Consider the following 18,431-nt stretch of genomic DNA (forward strand, 5'->3'; position numbering starts at 1 on the left):
GCTTCATTCCCCCTTCTGATTACCTCCCCTTTCTTTAACCCTTTCTTCCCCTACCGATCTTCCTAGTTCTTATGTTCCATAGATGAGAGAAATCATATGATAATTGTCTTTCTCTGCTTGACTTATTTCACTTAGCATTATCTCCTCCAGTGCCGTCCATGTTGCAGCAAATGTTGAGAATTCGTTCTTTCTGATAGCTGAGTAATATTCCATTGTATATATGGACCACAACTTCTTATAGCTAAATCATGGAAGGAACCGAGATGCCCTTCAACAGATGACTGGATTAAGAAGTTGTGGTCCATCAAAATTCTTGATCTGGATTAACTTTTGTATAGAAATCTATACAAAGAATCCTACTGCACTTTTTAAGGTCTTAAGACTAGCGAAAAAGAAGAATTAACAGCAACGAAGTAAGTTATTTAGAAATAAATAAAGGAGGGAAGGATGGGAGAGGAGAGGAAAAATAGAGGAAAAAGGAAAAAAGAAGTGATTTTAAAATCAAAGAAGGAGACAGAACAGTATGTCAGGAAATCATAAAGAGAGAGATGAAGGAGTATACCCAAGACAAAGATAAAAACTGCAGGAGTTGAAGAGCAAAATTATTAGACAATGTAGTGTCAATGTAATAGAGACACAGGACTTTTTGAATGAGGTGATTTTTTTTCCTCATGTTATGTTAGTCACCATACAGTACATCGTTATAGTTTTTGATGTAGTGCTCCATGATTCATTGTTTGCATAACACCGAATGAGGGTGATTTTTATCTGAATCTAGGATTACTTACAAAGTGAACAAGTTTGCCTCAATTAGAATTAGAGAATTTACATACCAGCCCAAAGCAGTACCATATGGGGAGCCAGAATTTGTCAAAGGCATTAAAAAGGAGAGTTTTCAAGGGGAAGAAAAGAAAACCAAATATTGCAGGAGTATGCATTTCATTATCAGCTGAGGTGGGGCAATAGTCTACTTAGGAGTAGATGTGTAGACAACCAAAGAGGAAGAAAAGAAGTGTTTGAGGGAATAATTGAATCCTGGAGCATAGAGGCAGATATAAAGAGAAAATCTGAACTGAAAAGCAAAAAACTAGATGAGGAAATGAGCCGTCCCAACACTTAGTTTGCTTTGGGACACAGCAATAAAGCCAAGTAGGATCGAGGTCAACCACCCCCCTCGAGAGGCAGAAGCGGGGGTCTAGAGAGGGCAACGGAAGGGATGGGAAGTATTTCCCAATAAACTGAAGGCTAACATCTAAAGTGGAAAAGGTGTACATAGCAGAGAAAACTCAAAATTAGATTTTATGGAATTTCAAAGGCATAATTTTCAAAGGAGACAAAGAGTTCAGGAAGGAGAAAAGGGAAAAGGGAGCCCAAGGAAACCCTAGATGTACAATTAAAGGAAAGGCCCAAAGAACAGAAATTTACATTTTTGAACCCTGTGTGTAAGGGAAGTAATGCCTATTGAGGAAGATGCTCTGTCAGCTACCAAATGCTTATTCACCATGAAGGAGTATGACAGGAAGCTGACCCAGTCCAAAAGCAGCACATACTGCTACGCTGCCTGCCAGAAAGACAGCCCGGAAGCGATTTCTTACCAACACAGTGGCGGTTATCCACATCCAGGCTGAAGCCGAGTGTGCACCTGCAGCGGTAACCCAAACCATCATTATCTGTTCTGTGGCTGAGGACACAGACATGCTCACAGCCCCCATTGTTATCTCTGCATGGATTGCTAACTAGAGGAAAAAATACACAGGGTTAAATCTCAATTAGAAACGTATGATTACCCAAGATATGTGAAACCACTTTGAGCCAGGTACGTGAAACAAAATAATGGGCTTGGAACTCAAACACCACTGCTGTTTGCTGCTGTATACACTCCCATATAAGCTCTCCCACCTACCCTCAAACTGGTAGTGGCAACACACAGGATTCCCACAGCTGAGTAACTTTGGGAGTTCTTCTCCCCAAGGTAATTACGTCTGCTAGTCCCAGTGATTAAAAAATAACCGCCTCCTCCCAAAAATCTTGAGTGTTATTTTGACCAATCATAAGATATAATAAGTAACCATAACCACTGGATGCATGCTTTTTAAGTAAGCAAACTTACAATCAATGACTCTAAGAGCTAAGTATTATGATCCCAATTTTATAAAAGAGGAAACCAAAGTTCCAGAAGGTAACACAATTTGTCCGAGATTATTCGGCAGCTAAACTAGAAGTCAAATCCAGATCTGATTCCAAAACCCTACAAGCCTGCAATACAAACCAGTTTATACTTCTAAAACCCATTCTCAAAGCCATGATTTAAAAAGCTCATTGTATACAACTTGTCACAGCCAAAAAGGTCATATCTGCTTTGAAAACTGTCTTCTTAGCTTTTGACTTTTTCTTTAAAATTGTCTCTTTACCAAAAAAAAATTTAATTTAATTTAATTTTAAAAATGTCTCTTTACCTTCTCAGGTGGATTGATTTGGGGAAACAACAAACAAATAATCTGGATGATAAAATTGGGTAATGTTTTTGGTCAAGGGCAAATAGGAATTTAGTAGCTCATGAACTGATTATTCCAAATAGAGACTTCCAAATGTTTCAGATGGAGTATGTACTTTCAGCTAAATTATATGTTATCCCAGGATGACTACATTGAGATGAATATCCTTCAATGTATCAGTTCTAGTGGCTGGTTTTTTGTTTTAAAAAAAAGATCAACCTTATTACTTTCTGGTCTTTCTCCATCCTAAAGTCAGACCCACCACTCAATGTGGGAGTTTTGAAGTAAAATCTGCCTTTCCCAGAATTACTGTTCACTGATACTAAACTTTCAATCAGTATAGTTTATCATATTTCTTTTTATGTTTTTGATGCACAAGCAAATACAGAAAAGAGCCATATACAGTCACAATAGTTTTGTCAACTTAAAACCTTGAAACACAAACAAGACTTACTATAAAATAAAAGACTAAATGGTGTCTGGATCAAAATATTTCTTTTCTTTGATAAGTGACCAGCCTATGAGACACCAAACACTGTTAGCCTTCCACAGATCCAACATAAACCAAATAACAGGTGTCATACATATACAATGGAGAAGAAGAATAAATTGGCTCTGACACTACCTCAAATGAACACTTAGGCATGTTGGTTTCTTCTTCCAAGCCTCAAGTTTCCTCAACTTTAATATTAACGGATTGAATACAAGATTTCTCCCAGTAAAATGAGGATACATATTTTGGTTTGGTTTATTTGCTGTACATCCCCAGCAGTTAAGACAGGACCTGGCATATTGTAGGTGCCAATGAATGTCTGTAAAATACATCCCTAAGTTTCCTGTAGATTTGGCATTTGAACTCTGATATACATCAATTTTTTCAGAAGGCCCCATGACCTACAGAGCCAATTTCAGAGAGTTTAACTCTCTAGATAACCCATCATATATTTGAAAATGTCGCCGAAATCTCATGAGATCACTCATGATTAACTTCCATAGCATTGAGAAAACCTTTCTACCAAGGCCAATACTAAGCAGGGTTTCCATTGTTCTGGGGCATACCGTAGGGCTGCCTGAGGGAATGATAAACAGTCACTCCGAAGGGCCTCAGAGAAGTCTGGTGGTACTCTTGTGGACTGGGCTCTGTGAACTTGTTCGCCTTCATTACAGCCATCTTTGTCCAATCAGTAAAGAATACGTGATCTTCAAACAAGCTTATTCCAAAGGGATGAGGAACGAGTGAGCCTCCTTGGACTACTGTCTTCCTGTTACAAAAGATGTATATCACAATGTTTTTGTTTTCCTTCATTTCGATTAAAGGTGGAATTAGTTCAAGTAAATGCCTAAAATGCTAAGTAATTTCTTGTTACAAACACAGGATATATAGAAAAATACATTTTAAAATGTGGATATATTTCGACCTACATTTGATAGAAGGACTTTCATGTGGTCTCTTGGGAAAGACCCTTGAAAATAAAATTTCAGTCCCCGTTCTACTTTGTTCCAGATTTTTTGAAAAATTACTGTTTTTTTACATGCTTCTCATTCTATTAAGGTTGCCCCACCAAAAAAAAAACCAAAAAAACAAAAAACAAAAAAAACCACTAAGATGTAAAATATTTTGTAATCCATAGGTGAAAAAGTATAACAAGGGAATTCAATGTATTTCACACTGTACCATTAACCATTTCTTAGCATCAAGGAGCAGGATAGTGAGCAGAACAGTTCAACCCAGAGCAAAGACACAGACCTACTCCTGATGTCACTTTGGGAAATCAAAAAGTAGTGCTACCACTGCTACGTTTCTGCTTGATAAAACTGTCTGCTCATCATACTTGTAGTGAAGGCACAAAGTGGTCAGAGCTGCTTCAGTAGAAGAAAAAGAAGTAAAAGGTGCCAAGCAAGGGAAAGAAAATCAACAGTGCCTGTCATAACTACTTCTACATACACAGTAAGTCACTTAGGCCACATAAAGAAAGTGAGGTAGAGGATGGTGCATAAGGGAAAACGCATTTTTTTTTCCTCTTTGCAAAATAGAAAGACCTTAAAGAAAAATCCTAACACCGCTGAAAACTAAAAAACACAATAGGAGTCTAAGAAAGAACTGAAGATACTAAGGCTGGGAAACACACCAAAAACATGGGGGGAAAAAGAAACCTAAGTTGATAAGTTAGCGCACACTTTAAAACACTCCATAATGACATGGTACATTAAGATTAGAGAATGGTTTTTCCTTTTCAGTTAGCAAATTCCAGAACCCTGAATGCCACCTGCTGGCAAAGCAACAGGCAGTGACTTTATGATTTCAGCTGTCCCCGTGAGCTTGAATAGCTCTTTGATGTTTCTTCACAGCCAGCAAAGCACTCAAATATTTCTGAAATTCCACTGATTGTTATGTTTTTATGTTTTACTTAAACCTTAGCATAAAAATATTTATACCATCTAATATAGTGTCAAAGAGAAAAAAAATTAGGCAATTTCTCAACTGTTTTTGTATGACTTATTGGGTTGATTGGTATGTTTTCATTAAATTTATTCACATTCTCATTATGGGTACCAGTTTTAATGATGAGAAGTCATAGTCTAATACCCAATCACTTCATTTAGCCAAGCAGAGATTGTTCTAAGAATATGAAATCCAGTGGCAAACGGTGATACCATCCTTACAAAATAGAGACAAAGGAGAAAACAAAACTATAATATTCCTTCCATTCAGAAAACAATAAAATCAAGTCATTTGGAAAAAATTAAATTGGCCTGCTTATTTTCTGAAGCCACAAAGAGTAGTTTTGACAGAATTTAAAAACTGTGTTTTAACCGATTTTTGAAAATATCAAAAGCAGAGAAACTAAAATAGTTAACAATTTAACTAATTAACAGTTAACTCTTATTAGATTAAGATGAAATAAAAAGTATGCCATATTTTATGCTCAATATCTAAATATCGTTGAAGTGTATCAGGTAAAAATACAAGTCAGAATTTCTCTTTGAAATTTGAAGTACATAAGGGCAGAGTAAAGTCCAATTAATTCCCACCAGCTAATGCTAAATAAATAATAAAACTTATTTATTCAGTGGGGGAAAATTAGTAAGCTAAAAAGATAAAGTGATCTTTGGAGACAAACTTTAAGGGACCCAGAGAAATAAATGGACTCAGGAGTTAATGAAAATAATGTGCTTCATCTAGGAGTTGCGGAGAAGTTGGAGAGGAGAAATCAAAGAACAAATGCTCTACGTAATATGTAACGAATGCTATCACGGAACACAAGGAAAGTTAACACCCCCCCCCCCCAAATGTCACTTCACACAAATGTCAACACAAAGGTCATTCAAGATGTATTGTCAACGAACAGAGCAGTATTTTAATTCTGGTCCCTCTGTATCCCTCGCCATAAATTTATGTACTTTCCCCCAAATTTATGAAGCTACAAAAAAAATACTTTTTACCTTTGAATTCCATCATAAGTTACAGTCTCAATGTAATCAAAACGGCAGTCGACCCAGTAAACACGCTTTGATACTATATCCAGAGTTATTCCAGCAGGCCATCCCAGCTTTGTTTTTACCAAGTCTTTACGGTTGGTGCCATCCATGAAAGCCCTTTCCACCTTAGGTTCCCCAGAAAGGCTCTCCCAATCTGAGAAAAATAAATAACTACAAAAGACAAACAAAGGATGAAAGTCAATTATTTTATAAGTTTATCTGGAAAATATTTTTTTTAGGTTGCATGTTTGGATCAATGGAAATTTCCTCTAGCTGATTAGAGAAGCATGGGAGTATAAAACAATAAAGAAAAAAATATCAGAAACTACGAAGGCCAATCAGGAGAGTCAACAACTCCAAACAGCAACTATTAAAATGCACTAATATGGCAAAATTCACATGCATTTTCTCAACTTTCTCCCCTGACCCCTGGCTCTGCCTTTCACTCACTTTTTTACACCCAGGAAAACATACAAATACATTTTAAAATAAGCTATCAAACCATTTCCCTCCTTAATTCCCCATTCTAAGGCTTAGTCTAGAGAACATTTCCATTATTTTCAAGGAAAGACAGCAAACTATCATGAAGTAGAAATGAATAATCACCATTCACCAACCCTTCAGTAGCCTGAAGTTCATACAAGCATTCTAAGACCAAACTTTGAAAATCTAGGAGAAAGCCAAGTCTCCTATAACTGCACTCAAATGTGGACATCAGGAAAATCTAATATACACCTGGAGACAAGTGAGCATTATCAATCTTGATGTGGTTGATTCACACTGAACAACTTATAATGAGGTATTAGCACTGTCATCTCAATCCCAGTTTGTACAACAAGTAAGTGCTAAAAGGGATAGCTCCAATCTTCTTTCCCCTCTTTAAAAAAATTGGCAGGGGCGCCTGGGTAGCGCAGTCCTTAAGCGTCTGCCTTCGGCTCAGGGCGTGATCCCGGCGTTCCGGGATCGAGTCCCACCATCGGGCTCCTCCACTGGGAGCCTGCTTCTTCCTCTCCCTCTCCCCTGCTGTGTTCCCTCTCTCGCTGGCTGTCTCTCTGTCACATAAGTAAATAAAATCTTAAAAATAATAATAATAATAATAATAATAATAATAATAATAAATTGGCAGCTAATTCATGTTAGAATGATCATCTTGATAATGGTGAATCAAAAATAACATTTAGCTGTAACAATATTATTAGGTTGAGTCAGAACACAGAGTCCAATCTCTCCGCTAAGCAAATGTGGCAAACACTAAGAATAAAATCCATACCCCCAAAAAATCACATATTCTTAGTACAAAAGGAAATGTACTCAAAAGGAAATGTACTCATTTAAAGCTTACATGAATGGAGATATAAAATAAACATGGGTTCTAGAGTACAGACCCTACAAGAAATCAGAATTAACCTTTAATTAAGCCAATGGTGTTTTACCTATAGGGAGAGATAAAGTTTCAAAAATACTAAAATCAGTATGTTTTCACTTCACTTACCCAACAGTTGGGTCCAGGGCAATTCCTCTAGGATGCCCTAAGTTTCCAGTTATAAGGATAACCCGATGGCTTCCATCCAAATTTACCATATCTATGCGGTTGACCTTGGTCTCTACCAAATAAAGTTTATTATTAACCCAGTCCACAGCTACGTTCTCTGGATCGTCAAGAGAAACAACTTCTTGGATGTTTAAGCCATCAATGTCAACCGAAAAAACCTGAAAGAAAACCCAAAATTACACTTCTAAAACATAATTGTGGGCACTGTTTTCCTATATTCATTCAGTATATCTACCTATGTTGTTGTACCAGTCATCTAGACTTACCTACGAGATTCGCTAAAGTATTTTACATCCTGGGCTACTGGGGAGAAAAAGAGTTTCTTTAAAAGTATATGTAAGGCAAATACAAAAAGTTGGATTTTTTTCAATCCTGCATTTCTAATTCTTGGTAGCTATTGAAAGTTTAATTAAAGAATGTGGATTTTTTTGTGGAGGGGGTGGTGATGGTTTGTTTTGATTTTTAGCTGTAATCACGTCAGAATTGTTAATAATCCAAATTTGTAATTTTTAGAAATGTTATGCAAGTTACCACTTATTTGAATTAAAATTTTATTAAGAGTACAAGGAAATATAAGAGGAAGAAATAAAATTTCATAACTCTTTAGAGGTCTCTAAAAAAAAATCTCTGTTGCATCACTCAAAAGTTGCAATCAAATCTATCACACTTTCCAAATAAGACAGCATAATGAAATTTTGGCTGTTAAACAAAACGTTGTCAATATTTGTTACCCAATCTTCAATTACGGTTCCATTTAGAAGATGCAGGTAAAATCTGATTTTTATCATCCAAGGAAGCAGAGTACTTTTTACATTTTAAATGATCAAGTTTCAAAAATTACTACCAAATATCTATCCAGTTTTGAAAGAATGTCTACTATTTCTTTTAATTAGTCTTTTGGACTCCATTTCGAATAAAATTAAAAGTTGCTCAAGGCTAATCCATATAATAGACTGCTTTGTTTAATAGGTCACATGTAATAGTATAGCAGGGAAAAGGTGCTGATTAACATAAAATATCTCAAGGGCCTTTTTTGTTAGAAAACAAAATAACCTTCCCTTCCACTCCCCCAAAAATGAAAAGCTATCAACACTTTGTGCTTGGGGTTCTATCAGCTCCCAAGCTATACTCCTGAAATTTCTATTTACCTTATCTTGCACCGTGTCAGTCCAAAAGACTCTGTGTAGGTGATAGTGAAAATCCACACCCACAGCCACTCCGTGATTCTGAGACTGTACCAGCATCGCAAAAGTCCTTCCATGAATATCACCAATTAGCAAATCGCGACCATTGGAGAAGATGACGGAGGCCTGCTCAGCTAAATGTGAAGGAAGGAAGGCATTACCACTCCTTCAAGGGAACAAGCGTAGGCCTATCACCCTTTCAGGCAAACTTACAACTGATATGCTTCCTGCCTTTTTAAATGCTTCTTCTATGTTATCTTATTTGATTTTAAAATAAACTTCTGAGGCAGGCATACAGGTGTCATTCTACCCAGTTTACAGATAAGCAAATTGAGGCACAAGGATGCTTGATGAAGTGTCCAAAAGCACAGTTAGTTTGGAGCAGAGTCTACCAGGAACTCGGGTGTCCTGACGGCTAGGCCAGTGCACTTTCAGTGACATGGAGAGGAATACCTCAGGTATTTTCAAGAATCCTCTATGATATGGGCATCTAACCCAGCACTTCAGATTCTGTAGAGCACAGAACATATTTTATGGATTACTGGGAAATCACTCTGTGAAAAACATGGCAGTGACGGATCCAAATCTGCTTTTACCTACATACTCACAAGCATGCAAAATGACGTATGAATATCAAGGTTTTCATTGCAGTCTTGTTTGCAATAGCAAAGGATAAAAAAAATGATATAACAGCCCATCAGTAGGGGACTAGTTAAATAAATAATGTACATCAAAGTAATGGAATATTATGCCACCAGAAAAAAAAAAAGAACGAGGAAGTCTCTGTGTTGATACACGTTGACAGCAAAATGCAGAACTGCATGTATAGTTTACTCCCATAATCAGTAAAAATAGAATTGGATACCTGTATTTGTACATTCTTATTTATGTATTTAACAATCTTTAGGATTAAAGTAAATAATGATTAATAATGGGAGAAAGGAAGTGGAGACTGGGCAGAGAGGAACAGAGATGGAGAAAGACATTTTTCTAATTTAGAATTTTTGAACATACGAATTTATCATCCTTTCAAAAGTAAATACATTTAAACATTAAAAATCAGTTGTACCAAAAAGCTAGTAAACAGCAATTCAGATATTTCCACACAAAAATAACCTGGAAATGTCCCATTTCATCAATTCTATGAGCAGATAAATTTCAGAAGGCCACCAAAGGAACTTCAAGATCATGTGTGAAAAAAAAAATTGGGAAAAAAGGAACAAAGATCTTCTTATCCAGAAATGCATGGTGACAAAATGGTGGGGGGGGGGGGGAGATGATATCATTTTTTAACAGATTTTCCCCATGACTTTTCTGTACTATAGTACTTAAGATTGATTCCAACAAAACACCCAGAATGAGCGCATTCCCCAAAACTCCAATCCAAATTTCAGAGGTCCATTTTTAATCACTCCTAAATTTTTCATAAACAATGCCAAAATTATTTCTATAGATACTTGTCACCCATGTTTGTGGTAAATTAATCAAAATTTAAATGTCCAAGTAATCCAAAATAGGCAAAAAATATATTCCACAATTAAATGTGGTGGCTGACACAACAACTCAGACACAAAGTGAACAAGCAACCAATATTAAAAAAAAATGACTAATGGTCATGATTAATCCATAAACTGGTCTTAATAATCAAAATGCAAAATTAATGGGGACCCGTTATTCTGGCAGCAGGGTCCACTCCTAATTTGTGATGATAAAACCCTGCTATCCACATAAATGCTGGCATCTCTTTTGTCATCTGCTATGGAAGGAGGATATCAGTCCTAAGTTTCCTGTTCGGAGATATGGCAAGTGTCCTTAATTTACTTACAGGAAGTATTAGCTTTGCAATGCCGCTGGTGCTCCAAGACATACCCCTCTGCACAGTGGCACTGGTGATGGCCAACTCGGTCTTCACAGATCTGGTCACAAACTCCCCATATCTGGCAATCATTAAAATCTGCCACGTGGGAAATAAACATTTGTAATCACGTTTACCGGCATTTTTTGAGTGCACGCTGACAAAAATCTTGGACCGGCTATACAAGAATGTAGTGAGGCCCGTATCTAAATAAGCACCCTCTGGAGGTGGCACAGATTCTAGGCATACAACAAAAAACAGGAATTCAGAACAGGCATCTTCATACTACCGACAATCCAAAAGCATTTGAACATTTTTTAAAAATCTACACAAAGGTTAATTTCACAGCAGATGCACAGCACTGCTTAGATTCACAGCCCTGTGGTACTGCATTTAATTTACTAATGTTGGTTTACAAAATATCTGAATTTTGGTGTGAATTTTTCCCTTCAAAACTGTGCTTTCCGATATAGTAGGCACTAGCCCACTATGGCTTCTTAAATTTATATTTAGATTAATTAAAATGAAATAAAATTAATAATTCAGTTTCTTAAGTCTCACCACATTTCAAGTGATTAACAGCTGTATAGGATCAATGGTTATCATACTGGAGAGTGTAGATATAGCACATTGCCACCACTGCAGAAAGTTCTACCGGACAGTGCTACATCAGAATAAAGTAAGACCTGCCATATAGCCATCCCCTCAAGAAGACACAGACACAAAACTGTAACTGCAATAAAGTATTTGGAAAGATCCATTTACTCAGCTGCCTTTCCTCTGATGTCAAAAATTAGAACCAAAATTAAATTTAAACTAGTCTTCAGACATGAAAAATATCTTCTCTTCTACTTATTCATTAACTTATTATTCATTTATTTAATAAGTGTTCATTGAAAGTCCATTACATGACAGGGCTGTTTACTGTCACAGCAGTCCTAGTTCTGTGTAAAAAGAGATTTAAAAACTGACATATAAACAACACAATATGGGAGGAAGGGAGCGGGTAGAACAACACAAGATATAAAGAGTCTTTCTCAAAGACTGTACAGCTTAAGGGGTACAGAAATTGTCCTATCTTGGTAGATTGGTGCCAAGTATTTCATTGACCCTCCAAGTTCACGTTCACTCTTCGCCCTCCTTCACCCTGTGCTCTTCCCTGGGAGGAAGACCATCACAGCCTACACCAACAGGTTCTTAGTAAATTATAATCTCTGAAAGCACTGTACCCTCAGGTCTAGAATTCTCCACATTTCTTGGATCTGATTACACTTGCAGCAAATATCAGAGTTGGGAATCAGGTTCTACCATACCTACTGGATGGCCCACCACCTCACACTTCCCCAATTACAAAGCTCAAGAAAGTCCTGGGATCAAGTTAATCTTTCCAATTTTCCCTCAAGAACGAATACAACAACATGGGCCTTCAGATCTTTCTTTCCAAGAATTGTGACTAACCAAAGGAAAAAATTAATCCAATTTGGACATGACAAGGTGAAAGGCACGTGGGCATAAATAAAAGGCCCTTCATGATTTATCTCTTCTGTGTCCTCACCTCAGCCCTGAGAAAGCACCACCTGAGGCTTCGCCTCAGTAGAAATGAAAGTACAGGATATTCGCCCTCAAATTTCCAGAATGTCATGACCTCATTTTGAATGCAAGACCAATGAGAATATGCCTAAGGGTTTGGAGTCCCCCCTGGGAGCAGGAGTTCTGATGTCAAACAGAAGAAAACCAAAGGTGAAGAAGTCATAACCAGGAATTTTTGGGCGCAAATGCCCTTCCTATCACCTGGGCTACACGTACTTTAATGTTTTAATGAGTGTATAAAATCACTGTCACCTCTAATGACTGAATAAGATTATATTCTCCATTATGGAGGAAAATGAAGGCTAATTAATATCCATCATTAGCCAAAGTGAAAATAAGAAAAGTGAAAGTAGACTTGAGGCTTTGGGTGAGAACAGAAAAGTACTGGGAACTATATAAATCCTTAAAACACTGCTTTATAATACCACGTCCTACCCCATTACCTTTATCTACTTTTCTCTCCTTTTCATTCTTTGTTGCCTCTTACCAACAGATACTGCTTTGAAAATAGTTCAAAAACCCCTTTTTAGCTTAGACCCCGTTAGACACCCTCTGATCCCTCTGGCTGTCTGAAATCCCACCATGCTGAATGACCTCCCTGCCCTAACTCTGCACCACGATGTCATTCTGTCAACAAACAGCATGTCCTGTCAATCAGAAACAATAACCCTTGGTAAACTGCTTCAGCTCGCCTCAGAGGCTCCACAGCCAGGTCAAGACTACCAGAGGCAGATGAATGGTAGAAGGACATAAGATTTCGTGTCGGGATTACTCAATTTTATTCTTGATTACCACTGAAGCATCCACTGGGGAGCCATGTCTAAGATGCTAGATGTTGCATAGGTTTCCAACACCTGACGCCATGCGAAGTATTACACCCATCCAGAGAGTATTTGTTGAACTGCAATGCTTGAAAGAACAAACGAAAACAATTTCCCTAAAAGCTCAGCTGAAACAAGTATAACCGGTTTTATAACATCACGTATTCAAATTAATGAGTTCTCTTTACAAAGAGAGCAAAATATACTCATCTTTGAAATAAACGTGAAATAAATTTTAACCCATCTTCAAAACTCAGGGGCAAAGAACACATCCTTGGAAAACAGGGGAGATCACAGAAAAGATCTCTATTGGTGGCAGAGGGCCTAACACAAAAGCTCTCAATCACAGACTTTTGAGCTCATCTCCAAATGAAGTTATCTGTACTAATGTTCCAGGCACATACTGCAGGGATTAAAAATGTTCATCATGGAAGCAAAAACTAGTGACGCAGTATCAGACCACTACTTCCAGTGTGAACTGGGTGTGTTCAATAAATCCTGAAATTATCTTGTGCCACAGCATAATATTGGAATTTTCTATATTACATTTATTAATAGGCTAAATGTAAAAAACCTTGTTATGACAGTTTTTCATTTATTTCAGACTGCAAAACAAAGTGGCCCAGACCTTTGACATACAAGTAGCCCTAGACATTTGGAAATATAACCCAAAGCTCATCACAGACTTAGATTTTGGGGAAAAAAGTATTGGAAATGTGCTATCAAGACCCTAGAGTGCCCCCCCAAAAAGAGGGGGGGCTAAGAACAGGTTGTGGGGCATCTCAAGACTAAACGAGGGATTCTGAAAGAGCAATCACTTCTACTGAAAAGACTTCACGGCCTATCAAGTTCCAAACACAAGGCAGCCCAGCCCTATCTCCTCCTTGGGGGTTGAGAAAGGAAAAAAAGAGAAGCTGATGGAATACTGAGAATGTGGCTTCTGGTATTTCTATTGGAATTCCTTTTCTACTAAGAGAAAGGAGAAATGCCTAGAGAACTAAAAGACTGGAAATCGAGCTGGCAGCTGGGTGGCAACCTGGGGGGGGGGGGTGCAGCAGCGGAGGAGCCTGACCTTTGCCAAAGACAAAGGAACAGGCTCACGCCCACGGATGAGCACCACCCTGAAGAACGGGAGCCGCTGCCTTCGCAGCAATGCCAGGCAGCACAGGCAGAGGTTCCAAAGTCAGGAAACCACCTAACAATTGAGGACGTTCATGTGAAAAGTATTTTAAAATCACTTGAATGCATCTCTAGTGTGATGTTGGTGATGACAATGATGATGTTGGTAATAATAAAACACAAAGAGTGTCCTGGTTTCATTTAATGCCTCTTGCAGATCATACTGTTTTATTTATAGAATGTTTTCAACTGATTAGAATTGGGGGGGGGCTTCCTTAAGTAATTCAGAATTGTCTCAGAGGCTTCAGAATCTCTTGGGGTGACTTGCATAAGGCACATGTCATGTCTTACATTCATGTCTTCTCTTGTAACACGTCTTATGTCCAACAAGTAACTATACTGTTACTTAAGAGGTGCAGTCAGACCATAGGCAAACTTTGGGGCATGGTCCCGATACCAGAAACCTACAATTACCTCCTTTGAACACCACAAGGACAACCTCACTTGGATTGCTTTACTGGTTATAAAAATCTCGTTTTTCTGGGCACATAACACATAAATGAGCCCCATCATTATGGTTCTCAATTAACACTGAGGAATAGACTTTCTCAAAAGTTCCAAATTTGTAAACCAGAGTTAATTTGTGGCATTAAATTTTTTTCTAGCTGTAATTATTTGAGATCAACCATATTTGATAAAGTATAATCAAGGTGAAAGCCACGAGCTGAGACTAAAGACTGAATAACTTCATTAGGTTTATCCAAATTCAATACTGCTGACCAAATTTTATTAATATTTTGGAAATTGCTTCAGAAGAAGCAGTTTTGTAAAAGTATTTTTTATGTATGCCATGTCTGTTTTTATTCAGAAAGTCCTGAAGAATCACATATTTCTAAGGAATATCGAAAGAACACAAATATCCTGGAAAAAAATCTGAATCAGCTATCTTTTGAAGATCCATAGATGATTACAAACTTAATTTTTTTAAAGGATTTATTTATCTATCTATCTATCTTAGAGAAAGTGAGCATTAGCGGGGGCGGGGGGCAGGGGAGGGAAAGAGAATCTCAAGCAGACTCCACACTGAGCATGGAGCCCCGATGCTCAGGCTTGATCCCATGACCCCAAGATCATGACCTGAGGTGAAAACAAGAGTCCATCACTTAACCAACTACACCCCTGGCACCCTTACCAAATTTAATTTTAATGAATCAGTTGCCTTTCAGATGCCTTTTTGCCAACACCAGTAAAAACAAAGTTGTTGTTGTTTTTTTAACCCATTTGGTTAAAAATAGGTTTATTGTTTACATATCAAAAATCAGAAGGAAGGAGGGGCACCTGGTGGCTCAGTCAGTTAAGAGTCTGACTCTTGGGGCGCCTGGGTGGCACAGCGGTTAAGCGTCTGCCTTTGGCTCAGGGCGTGATCCCAGCGTTATGGGATCGAGCCCCACATCAGGCTCTTCCGCTGGGAGCCTGCTTCTTCCTCTCCCACTCCCCCTGCTTGTGTTCCCTCTCTCGCTGGCTGTCTCTATCTCTGTCGAATAAATAAATAAAATCTTGAAAAAAAAAAAAGAGTCTGACTCTTGATTTCAGCTCAGGTCATGATCTCAGGGTTGTGAGATCAAGCCCCATGTCCAGCTTGCACTGGGTGTGAAGCCCGCTTAAGATTCTCTTTCTCCCTCTCCCTCTGCCCCTTCCCCACCTCTTAAAAAAATCAGAAGGAAAAAGAAATCAGAGCATTAAAAATCCATTGTTCAAATCCTAAAAAACAGAAAATTGATACTTGGCCATAGTAATTCTCCCATCATAAGATCCCAACCTAATCACAGAAGGATGCAAAGCTGGCTCACATCAGAATCAAAAATTTCCTAGTGGGAGAAATCATTCCTATAATTCAGGTAAGAGAGATGTGAGAAATACTTGGTGCACCAGCATCAATGTTCAACGCCACCCAAATGAAGGAAAAAGATAGTGTTTGTCCTTGAACAAAGCTTCGAGAAGCTTCAAGGACAGGTGAAAATCAATGGAATTGACAATCAGCATGGCATGGGCACTGACTGGCCACTGTGGTCAGTGGGGCAGTGAGCTGGTGATCCTCTGCTGTTAGGTAACCACCCTGTAGTTGCTGGATCCTGAAGAGGTTTGAGCATCCTGGAGAAGAGGCCAGGGGAGCAGGGTAGGGTAGTTGATGGGTTCAGGCAGCGGTTATTTACCAACCACATGGATGTACTCCAGTATTAAGCACCCAGTATGGCTGCAACAACCCTGCTTCTGAATAGTTAAAAAGAAACACAAAAGACTTCTTCCTTCATCAGGCTGTAGACAGGTATCCATGGAGCTAGTCAACTCACTCAAAGAACCACTCTTTGGCCTTGTGGACCTCACAAAAGTCTCTCCAAGTTAAAACTTCATATTGTCCAGGTTTTCTATGGGGACTGTGTTACTCTTTGTTATAAAGATCGCCACTCCTATCCACAAGTACAAACACCCTGATGTCAGAGATCAAAGACGCCATCAGTGCCACAGCACTGTGACGAAACACTAGACACTCCCACCTGTCACTTACCGACACAGTTTCGGGTATTATTTTGGTCAACGATAAAACCTGGGGGACAATAACACATCCCTCCATTTGGTGACATACGGCATTGGTACTCACAGCTCAATAGAGAACACAAATTCACATCTAAACAGAGAAAAACACTTTGTTAAGTGAATGGTGACCTGTGGACAAGACGGATGTACCTATAACATAAGAGCGTCTTTTATCAAACCTAAAAGCTGAGCAAGCATGTAGTAAAGGCACAGAAATTATTAGTCTTCAAGCCTTACTGCAATATTTTGCAATAAAAGCTCAACTCACATTTTTAAAAAATAACTCCTTTTAAAGTTATAACTGTGCAAGTCATCTTAAGTGCTATTTACAGAAAAATCAGGTCATAAGTCTATCTTTTTGTCTACATAATAGAAAAAGTCAAGAATTCTCAAGTGACTGGATTAAGAATAACATTAAACATGTTAAGCATGGCTACTCTGAACACCTACGAGATAACTTACACTACTGATGAAATCTACATCATAAATTGTATTCTCTTACAGGAAAGTCAATTGTCCACACAGCTGATGGAGTAATGGTGGGAGGATATTCCACAGCCACAGAAAAAGAAAAAGAAAAACTAATTCAAGATATCTATCACAGAAACCAGAAACTTCCTTTTGGAGTATAGCTAGATAAGACTTTTCCATAAGTATAAGCCAGGAGATAAAATCTCCAGAACATCTTTAGAATCCTGAAAATTGCCATTAAAACCATTTTGTCTGTGTGAAGGAAGAAACGCCACAAATATTTTGTAGCTCCTCCCATCACGAGATGGAGTCTGTGGCAACAATCCACTGAATCTGGGCTTGGCCAAATGATTTGCTTTGGCCAATAGCACATTTAGCAAACATGACCCAAGAAGAGATTTAAAAGAGCTTGCACACTAGGGTTTACCTTTCCTCCTATCATGGGGAAGGTTCTAGTCCGAGCTTTTATTGCAATATTCTCGACATGTGAGTGAGCTGATCTAGGCCACAAGAATTTCCCAGCCAACCCACAGAACTATGAGAAATAATAAATACTTGTTTGTGTAAGCCGGTAAGTCTTGGGATAGTTATGCAAACACTGACACTCTCTGTGCGTGGGAATCGATTATAGAAAAACAGAAACACCTTTACCTGAAAGCTACCCAGATAAATTTCCGTACTCACCACAATATCTCCCTTTGGTGCTATTGTTTTCGTCCTCTCCTCCTGGACAATCTATAGTCCCATCACAAACATTTCCAATTGGGATGCATTTTCCAGACTCTGGACAAGCCCATTCGCCTGGGTAGCATTCACGAATATGGTGACTACTGCTTTCTGCAGGGGAGGAATAAAAGAATCACAGGCCACATGAGAGATGGATCCAGCTCTTTTTCATCCATGGGTAAGAGAGAATACAGATCAGGTGGACAAGAGAAGTCCACCAATGACCTAAATTGGTAATTTCTAACTCTACTACTAGTCTTCTATTGGGATTCTAAGAAGTGACAGTGGAATTCTTCAAGTTCCAGTCTTTCTAAGGTAGGCAGTCCTCAGCCAGCTTATAAGAGGAAGAAGAGACAGGCCTGAATTATCAAACAAACTAGATTAATAACCCCTAGAAGAAAATTCAGTTATTTAAATCACGAATTACAGAACTAGAATTATCGAGGTAATACCAAGGTTCCTGAGTTTTCATTCTGTTTTTACTTTTGTCTTTCTTGGGGGGGGGGGCTGTTTGATTTTTTTCTTCTTTAGTGAAATGTCGAA

At 38.3% G+C, this 18,431-nt stretch overlaps 1 protein-coding gene across 1 annotated transcript in view; it reads right to left on the minus strand.

Moving 5' to 3' along the window:
- LRP2 (LDL receptor related protein 2) overlaps window positions 1–18,431 on the minus strand; it is a 193,719-nt gene that overhangs the window by 118,132 nt on the left and 57,156 nt on the right. The window contains exons 8-15 of the mRNA XM_057318411.1: window positions 17,847–17,999; window positions 16,663–16,782; window positions 10,537–10,665; window positions 8,676–8,845; window positions 7,468–7,685; window positions 5,940–6,146; window positions 3,555–3,757; window positions 1,596–1,736 (exon numbers count right to left, since the gene is read on the minus strand). Of these exons, the coding sequence (XP_057174394.1) occupies window positions 1,596–1,736; window positions 3,555–3,757; window positions 5,940–6,146; window positions 7,468–7,685; window positions 8,676–8,845; window positions 10,537–10,665; window positions 16,663–16,782; window positions 17,847–17,999 (1,341 nt within the window). The remainder of the gene's footprint in view (window positions 1–1,595; window positions 1,737–3,554; window positions 3,758–5,939; window positions 6,147–7,467; window positions 7,686–8,675; window positions 8,846–10,536; window positions 10,666–16,662; window positions 16,783–17,846; window positions 18,000–18,431) is intronic.

This window comes from Ursus arctos, unplaced genomic scaffold, assembly GCF_023065955.2.
Source record: "Ursus arctos isolate Adak ecotype North America unplaced genomic scaffold, UrsArc2.0 scaffold_1, whole genome shotgun sequence".
NCBI lineage: Eukaryota > Metazoa > Chordata > Mammalia > Carnivora > Ursidae > Ursus > Ursus arctos.